We start from the raw sequence: 9,381 nt of genomic DNA on the forward strand, positions 1-9,381 counted from the left end.
CATGGGCCTCCTGTGGGCCGGGCCCCTGAGTGTTTTCGGAAGCCCAGTCCCCACAGCCAGCCCTGAACGTGTAATCACTCGGGACTCCACTGGCTGCATCCCACCCCCCTTTCTTTGTAAATATCCTACTGGCTGAGCAGGGAAGGTGGCGAGCGGCAAAGACCTGGTCCCCAGACACACACATTTTCAAAACACGTGGACACACAAGGAAAATTAAAAGGCAGAACGGTTCTCAGGCTAACAGGTGGCCACTCACCGTCACGAATGGCTAAGTGCATTTACGACGATGCTCATTTCCCCTCTACTGCGACAAGCCGCTCCCACCTCCGGCTCCAGCGCTGACTCAGAGCCCATCACCCCATGGTGCCTGGGGGCTGGGGTCCCATCAGCCCAGCCGGTCCCCGGTGCCGGCCTGGGGAGCTGTGTGCAGCTGCCCCTGCCAGTCACACACCTGCTCCTATGTGCTCCTGCTCATGTCTTTTTCATGCCTTCATCTCATCTGTCCAATGAGACTGAAGGCTGAACCACTTCTCCTAAGATAATTAAAACATACAGTATAGGCTTCTTCTGGAGGGAGGCGGGGAGGATGTCAGGGAAATACACTCCCAGGTCGGTGCTGCCCCACAGGCCCGGTTTCCAGGGAAACCACTTCTGATGTGACCACCTCCGCCTAGCTCCATGGCGGAGGGACTGTCCTCGGTGCAGAGCCCTCCGACCCCACGCCAGGGGCCCAGTCGACAGCGACAGCCCTTCTAGGACTTGGTGGTTTCTCCCTTCCCAAGGGGTGGCCGCCTGTTTCTCTGCCATGTCACTGACAGAAACAGAGAACCTTTCTCCCTGATGATCAACCGTGTGAGGCAGGGCAACATTTGCCAGAATATATTTTCAGGGCCTGTAAATCACGTTCTGAGTCCAAACCACTTGACAGCACTTAAAAATAGTCTGAGTCCATATTAGGCAAGAAGAGGAGGCAAAAGAAGACTTGATTGAGGTATTTTTTTTTAAAAATTTTCAAATTTTTACCCCCATTTTCTTTTAGCTTGCTGATGACTACCTTTCCAAACAGGTTCAATATTTCTGTGGTATCTGAAACCTAAAATCAGTAAAATCGCTAATGGGTGATGTCGTCTTTCAACGTTTCCTGGGTGGAGAGAGCCTGCCTCCTGGCTGACACGGGAGTGGGGGTCCACAGCCGAGCCCCACAAAGCCAGCCACACACCTACCTCCTGGATATGGGCCACGATCCCGGCCTGGGTCTCGATGTCCAGCTGTTTGATTCTGTCGATAAACTCCTCTTTCCTCTCGCACTGCGGGGAAACGCGTGTTATGGAAGCATTCTGCGAGTGAGGCAACCTGAGCCCACCACAGCCACAGAAAGGTTCCAAGCGACCTGCCCACCAGCCCCTGGCTCCCTCCTTTGTAACCAAGAATTTGTCTTCCCCACCGCCCCTTAGACCAGGGGTGGGCAAACTTTTTGACTCGAGGGCCACAATGGGTTCTTAAACTGGACCGGAGGGCCGGAACAAAAGCATGGATGGAGTGTTTGTGTGAACTAATATAAATTCAAAGTAAACATCATTACATAAAAGGTACGGTCTTTTTTTTTTTTTCTTTTTTTTTGTTTTATTCATTTCAAATGGGCCGGATCCGGCCCAAGGGCCGTAGTTTGCCCACGGCTGCCTTAGACTGAGGTTTCTCTAGATCACAAGTTGCTCCGATCACCTACATCAGAGTCACCTGGGGTGCTTGTTCTTAAAAAGCCCCATCCGGCTGAAGACAGGGGGGATGAAACACAGCAATCTGCACGTTAACCAAGCTCCAGTGATTCTTAAACCAGGAAAGATCAAGAACCCCTGGTTTCAGCCAGATGGCGACAAACGTTGTCTTCAAAGGGCTGGATGGTGAAAACATCTCAGAGTCGGCGGGCCACGTAGTCTCTGCCCTGCCTGGTGCTGTGCTGCTGTGCGAGCAGCCGGAGACAGTACAGGAAGGAACCAGTGGGGCTGTTCCCTCGAACGTTTATTTCCCGAGAATGGCGGGTCAGATGCGGCCCCAGGCTGTGTGTGGCTGCTGCTCTCTGCTCTAGGTGTCCCTATACTGGGGACGATTTGCTGAGGCACCCTGGGCTGAGGGATCTCCACCTGCTTCTTGCCGAAGGTGTCCTGGTATAGAATCGGCTGCCACCTACTGAGTGTTCCCTTCTCTCGAGAAGCTGGGACGTGTCAGCTTCCCTCCTACCTCACTCACTAAGGGGGAGTCATCCCCACAAACCCACACACAAGACGGCTAAGGCCAGGCCCCCTCCACCCTTGCCCACGCCATACCTGGACGGCACAGCCCAGCACCAGCAACAGCACCTTCTTAATTTCCTCCATACTCTTCCCTAAATCAAAAGAGCAACAGATTTAATTAGACTCATCTGTTCACAGTATCTCACCAGTGACATACCAGTGTGCTGTAGAAAAGCTAAAAACAAAAATCGTTTCTCTACCCAGTGATTTCGACCTGGGTGTACGCACGCCATCTGTTTTCTACATATGGGCTTGTATATTATTTAAGCCAAATGGGAATTCTGTACATAACTATTTGTGGTCCTTTTCCACTCAGATATATCGTAAGTATCTTCCTTCCCATGATGCTCCACGAACTTCAACATCAGCATCTCGTCTTAGTGTGTGTGGGAAGCAAAGCCCAATGGTAGAGAGGCGTCAGCGCAGGAAACACTGCGTCGGCTCGAAGATGAGGCTGCATACAACGCTCCCTTTTCCTCGTGTAACGTTTCAGATTGACAAGCCCCCGGATTCACCCCCAGCTTCACGTTATCAACATCCTGCACAACTATCCCACGCCTCACCTCCCCGTAATTCAGTATCGATGTTCGGCTGAAGCATTCCAAAGAAAACCCCGACAACATGTACGTGTCACTTGTGATGGTCTCATACTTCCTGCGTACAAAGGCCACAAACTCACTCCACCAATCCCCTCCCAGAGGCTCCGTTTCTCAGTGCTTTAATCTAAGCCAGTGGTTCTCAACCTTGGCTGCACATTAGAATCACCTGGGAATCTTTTTAAAATCCTGATTTCTGGGCCTCATCCTCCAGAAATTTCTGTTTCTTTGTTACTAATGTTGTGGCCCCACCCCATAACAAAGAAACAGAATTTCCGGAAGATGAGGCCCAGAAATCAGGATTTTAAAAAGATTCCCAGGAGATTCTAATGTGCAGCCAAGGTTGAAAACCACTGGTCTAAGTGATGCTAAACAACACCTTAGTGGCCAGTGTTTTTAGAATAGAGGAGAGCGGACACAGAAGGCAGAGTTCATACAGGAAATCTTTATGAATTCTGTTCACAGCAGAGGAAGACAGCATTGACAGTGGGAACAAGCATTGCACAGGCTCACTGCTGATAGCAAGAGCATAAAAAAGGAGGAGACCAGAAACCCTGCATGCACACCACACCCACACATACACGAGCTCAAAGTTACAGTCTGAGGCTGCTCAGTGAAAGAGCAAAGGGTTCCGCTCCCTTGGCACCCTGCAGTTACACACAGCGACAACCATGAGCCATTCACTCACTCATTCATTCATTCATTCGCACCCAGCGGGCATCAAGGCAAACCTAAATCTGATCCAGGGCACCATTAGAAAAATATGGACTTCCTGTTTGCTGAGTTTTATAACAGAGGAAGGAAAACGATTTTCTAGGTGGAGAGTTAATTTTAGAAAAATCTTCATTCCGGGGGAGCAGCGCTGTGCTTGTTCTCACCAGGCTGAGTGAATAAAAACGTGCTGATCACAAGTGCATCCTGTGATTTTCGTCCCTACACGGGTTCCTATGAAACATATAAAAAAAGAGAGAAAGAGAGAGCAGCACAAGTTCCCTCATTTCTCATGGGAGGCTGACACCCCATTTCTCACAGAATTTCAGGAATAGGAAGAACTGCTATTTTCATCAATCTACCAGATTGTGGGTTTTGAATAGTTTCAAAACATACATACGACTCTCTCCTGGGTCCCTGCCAATGAGATTGGCTCAGTGACACAGTTAAGCAGTCGAAGAAGAAACAAACCTACACACAGCTCCCTTCCAGGCACCCATGTGCTCTGGCCGCTGGGAGCTTTGTCGTAATCAACACAGTCCTCTGCGCTCAGACCAAGAAAATCAACAATGAACAAAATCTGAAAAATGTCGAGGGAACCTGGAAGGAGGACAGGAGTCTGCAGTGAGAGTCAGGCAAGGCTTCTTAAAGGAAATGGCCTCTGAGACCCAAAGTGAAGAGGAGAGGTTAGGAGGTAGGTGAGCGAGAGCGTGCCAGGCACAGGAACAGCCCATGCAAAGGCCCAGAGGTAAGAGAACATGGTGTTTGTCCAATTATAAATGCTCTGTGGCCCTAACCGGTTTGGCTCAGTGGATAGAGCATCTAAAGGGTCCCAGGTTCGATTCTGGTCAAGGGCATGTACCTTGGTGGCGGGCACAACCCCAGTAGGGAGTGTGCAGGAGGCAGCTGATCGATGTTCCTCTCTCATCGATGTTTCTAACTCTCTATCCCTCTCCCTTCCTCTCTGTAAAAAATCAATAAAGTATGTTAAATAAATAAGTGCTCTGTGGTTAAGCTTGCTTACTAGAGTTGGTTTTTAGAGAAATGGGGGGCAGGGTATGAAGCAACGTGGATTTCGGTGCTGAATGAGTCACAGTGGGTGGGGGAAGGTTAGGCAACATCAGGCACCCTCCACATCATCTACCCACAACCTCACAACGCGGGGAATCCCACGACTGCCTGAGCTACCGGCTGAATCTAAGAAAAACCTTCCTTCCTCTACTACCTGCTTCCTGGAGTGTTGACGCAGAGAAACTCACCCCGTCTTTCTTAGCAGAAATGGAATTCACTTATGCTGATCTAAGCTGCACACAGGCTACAGATGTCTGCAGCATTCAGCTCCCACAGAAGGGAAACCACCTGTTAGCACGCGTGCTGTGCTGCAAGGCGGACAATTAAGCCACACCAACCTGTAAAGCAGTGGTTCTCAACCTTCTGGCCCTTTAAATACAGTTCCTCATGTTGTGACCCAACCATAAAATGATTTTCGTTGTTACTTCATAACTGTCATGTTGCTACTGCTATGAATCGTAATGTCAATATCTGATAGGCAGGATGGTCTTAGGCGACCCCTGTGAAAGGGTCGTTCGACCGCCAAAGGGGTCGAGACCCACAGGTTGAGAACCGCTGCTCTAAAACGTGCAGGTTGGGTCAGATCAGCGCTGGACAATTCCCCGACTTCCTCATCTCCAGTCCGTGGCAGACATGGCCAATCACACCGCTTTCTTACTGAGCCCGGCCTGAGGCCTCTGGGTCCTTCTGAACACAGCACTCTCGGCCACTGCCAATCGCGTGGAACAAAACCGAGCTTTGGGGCCAGGTCCACGATCCCTAGGGCCCCCCCTTTTTGGTTCTACTCTTCGATTCTCTCAGATGCAGCCATTTGCATGTTCTCACTTCCTGGTCTCTGGGGGCGGAAAATAAATCTGGTCTGTACATGATCACTTAGGTCCGAAGGTGGGGATTAGGGAAAGAAAGGTAACAGCCCTTCCCGGGAGGGAGCTCTTCCCGCCCCAAGCGGCACACACTGCCGTGCTGGGGTCTGGGGTCGCTGGGGGCTGGGGTCGGCGGCACAGTGAGCCAGCCGCAGGGAGGGTCAGAGAGACGCAGGCACAGGCACGCCTCCCCCTGGCTAACAGCTCTCCACAGCCAGAGGCCCAGGATCTGCAAGTCCACAGTGAGGCTGAGGGTTTAAGCCTCACAACCAGAAGTGCTAACCCAATCCAGTGGCTAGTTCTGCCCTCCTCCGTGTCCGTCGCTCCCCCAGACCATCGCTGCACTGAAATAGAACATGCTACTGTCTGATTTACTCCCTTTTACAAGCAAGAACGGGGCTCCAACAGGCTGTTACACACTGAGATCTGGCCCCAGGTCTGTGCCCACCTGCTTTCCCCTAATCTCTCCTACCCCCTTCCTCCCGAAACTGTCGTCCCTCCTTCACATTCCTTCCAGGGCGGGGCTCCAGCTCGCCCAGCTCCCGATCCCAGGGCCGCGGTGCAGCAGCTCACCAGCGTCTGCCGACTGACGGCCTGACGTGAACTGTCAGCATCGAGTCCCGGGGGAAGGGCACAGGGATGGCACTATGTCCTCAAATGTCATTTCACTCAACGCCACTTCATTATAACGATGGTGAGATGCTGTAGGAACTTAATTCTTGATTATATCAATTCACCCAGAGTAAGCCTGGTTTCCGTATACGTAGTTTCACTTAAAGTCACAGAACCTACAGGCAGCGTTAAGTGAGAAGTCAGTGCATATATGTATCTTCTTACTAATCCTACATCCTGCCTTCCTCTGACTTAGGTGCCAGAGTCAACCACTCACCACGCTTTCCCTGGCCTCGTATGTGAAAACCAATCCCCTCATAAGGACGGTTACAGGGCTGCCTCGCTGATTTGAAGAGAGCACTGCACTGCACATGGCCATGGCCCCGTGTGTATGCCTCCTGAGTGAGTAACGATATCCGAAGCCTCACCCTACGGGCACAGCTCTGGGGGCCCTCCTGGGGGCCCTGCTTACAACGAGAACAGCTGTCTATGATCTCATCAGTCGGGGCCACCGTGAGTTAGTGCCATGGGCACTGCTGAGAACAGTGTGGATAGCAAAGTCCTCGTGGGTGGGCGCATGGGGACCCTTCATGCCCACCCTGGTCCATGGGGTACGAGGCAGGCACCTGTACACACCACCTCACAGCCTGGACAGCAACCCTGGGAAACCCTCCCCTAGATTTCTTCCACCAAGAACGCCACACAGGTGGCCCCCTACAGGCATCAACATAAGCAGGCACTCCCATTTGTTTAATTAGTCATTCAACAAACGTTTACCAAACGCAGACTTTGGCCGGCACCGAGTCACGTGGGCAATGGTGCCTGGGCCCCCTGAGTGCACCCAGGCCGGCGGCCTCCTTATCCCAGCGTCTGTCCGTCACCCGCACCAACGCTGCCACCCCGCCCCCAGCACCGCTGCGCGTGGGCAACGGCCAGCCTCTGCCGGAGGACGGAAGGCTGCTCTCCCACATCCCGTAGAACAATCTGAAACAGCCACCTCGGCCCTCAGACAGGTCACCACCAAGAATGACTCCCTACCCACCGGCCTGCCCCGCCGCAGAGGCCGAGAGCGAATCCGCCTCCTAGCACCAAACAGCTGAAGGTCAGCAAAGGAGACTCAACCACAAGAGTGCAGACCGTGACCCAGGGGCTGTGCCGGCTGTAGGCGAGGTGGTGGCGGACGATCTGAGAAAGGGTCCCTCCCAACCCCCACGCAGAAAACTCAAAGCCCAAACATCGCCGGGAACACAGAGACCTTTGACAAATAGCATCTGGTCCCTCCTGGGCTGGCCACAGAGGACAGTCCTGCCGGAAGCCATGGCGAGCGGCCGCAGCCAGGGAGCATTCGCTCTGTGTACGGGCACCGCTGAGAAGTTGACTAAACAACGTCTGGTATCCAGGCAGGTCCCAGGGGCCGTTCACAAGGCCGGCGTTTGGCCGAGTTGCCACGCTCGCCTGGCCTTGGGGTTAAGCAAGCTTTTCGCGTTCCTCGAAGAGCAGAGCGCTGGCTCTTGGCTCCAGCGCCAGCAGCCCTGCCTTCTGGGCGGACTGAACAGCAGCGCAGGAGCTAAGGAGGGGCAGCACGCCCCGGCACTGGGAATAGCGTTTCGGGGCTTTTCTGAACCTGCTCCCTCCAGGACGAGACAGGAAACAGTAATAGGATCGAATGCCTGAGGATTCGTCTCGCTTACTTTTTCTTCCTCATTCAAAGGAACTTAGATTTTTGCAAATGCAAAAATAAAAAAATATATCTTAGAGAGTTGAGATGAGAGAGTTAGGGAGAAGTGAAAAGGGTAAGGCCGGGAAAAAGGACATAATGCTCGTTTGCCCCCACGGGAGACGCTGGACCCAGCAGGTCACGGGGCCAGCAGGGCACTGGGGAGGGCAGAACCCCAAGCCCACGGCGGGGGAAGGAAGGCAGCCCTGTGGCTTTTTAAAGGCACACTCTCAGCGACAAAAAGACTGCTCCGAACCAATCAGATTCTGAGCCGCCTTCCTCGGTTGCCACAGGGCCGGGGAGCAAACCACTGGGCACTCGGGCCTCTGGGTTCCCAGCCGGTCACCAGAAAGCAGAGCTGTGCGGTGTGGGCTGTGAGGGGAGGTTTCTATGGGACCCGGAAAGCACTTCAAGGACACTCTTGACAGGAGAGCAAGTAAACACTGAGAGGGTTAAACATTAAATTCCGAGCAGCGTCAGGAGTTCCGTTCCCCTCCAGCCTCTGAAACCTAAACTCCGCTGGCGCAGAAGACTGCCTCCCTCCCTGTGCCCTGAGCCTGCAGCTCCCCTTGGGACTCCCCGCACATCTCCACTCCTGAGCTCCTCCCGCCTGGACTCCTTCCCTCTGCTCTCTGCTTGTCACACGGCCCCTCCTCCAGGAAGTCTTCCTGCCCTGCCCAGGCAGAACTCATGACCTGCTCTGCACTCTGTGTACAGCGTGCTCACCTCGCTCTCACCCTGGAACAGACCTGGTTCTGGACGCTTTCTCCCCTCCCTGCTCCCACACGGGCTCGGGGCTCTGGAGCAGAGACAGCCAATTCATCTCTGGGACCCCGGGACCAGCAATGTGGGCATCAGACAACGAAAGCTGGAGGATGAGCTCCCCTTTGAGCCGCTGGCCCGGCAGCCTGCTCAGAGGAGGAAGGCACAAAGGCCTCGGTCTATTGGGAGGGTCAGGAATTGGCCCTCTGGTTTCCTGCACTGAGCTGTGAAGGAAGGCCATTCGCCGCCTCTGTGGACTCAGAGGCTCTGACTCCTCAAGGTGTTTTGTCCCTTGAAGGCCCTCCTGTAACCACCATAAGAGGGAGGACAGGCAGAACGGAGGGAGGGCCAGACCACGAAGAGCAATTAGTGGGACCCCAGGCCATTCTCAAAGGTCCCAGTGGTATTCACTGCAGGGTCCTCCCAGACCCCCAGCCGGGCTCCAAGAAGTGGGGTCTACAGTTACGAGGTGCGGACAGACGCTTCCCCGGGGACGGACATCCCATTGAGAGAGCTGGACCACGCACGGTCAGAGAGGAAATCCAGAGAGCCGACCCGAGGTTCAAAACAGGAAAGGAGAGTGAGAATTCGGGCCAAGAGGGGCAGACACTGAGCAGAGACCTTAAAAGCAGTTTAAATCAGTGGTCGCCAACCGGTGGTCCGTGGCCCACTGGTGGTCCGTGAGGTCTGAAAGGCTGGTGACCGCTGATCTAAAGTGTACGAAGGGTTGTTCACGTTCACTGGGCTGCCCTCCAATC

The 9,381-nt window shown here is 53.6% G+C and overlaps 1 protein-coding gene across 1 annotated transcript in view; it reads right to left on the bottom strand.

Annotated features, from left to right (window-relative positions):
• CCDC88C (coiled-coil domain containing 88C) overlaps nucleotides 1-9,381 on the bottom strand; it is a 108,944-nt gene that overhangs the window by 53,204 nt on the left and 46,359 nt on the right. The window contains 2 exon segments of the mRNA XM_006109700.3: nucleotides 1,224-1,307; nucleotides 2,325-2,383. Of these exon segments, the coding sequence (XP_006109762.1) occupies nucleotides 1,224-1,307; nucleotides 2,325-2,383 (143 nt within the window).

The sequence above is a fragment of the Myotis lucifugus genome, unplaced genomic scaffold (genome assembly GCF_000147115.1).
Source record: "Myotis lucifugus unplaced genomic scaffold, Myoluc2.0 scaffold_463, whole genome shotgun sequence".
Classification (NCBI taxonomy): Eukaryota; Metazoa; Chordata; class Mammalia; order Chiroptera; family Vespertilionidae; genus Myotis; species Myotis lucifugus.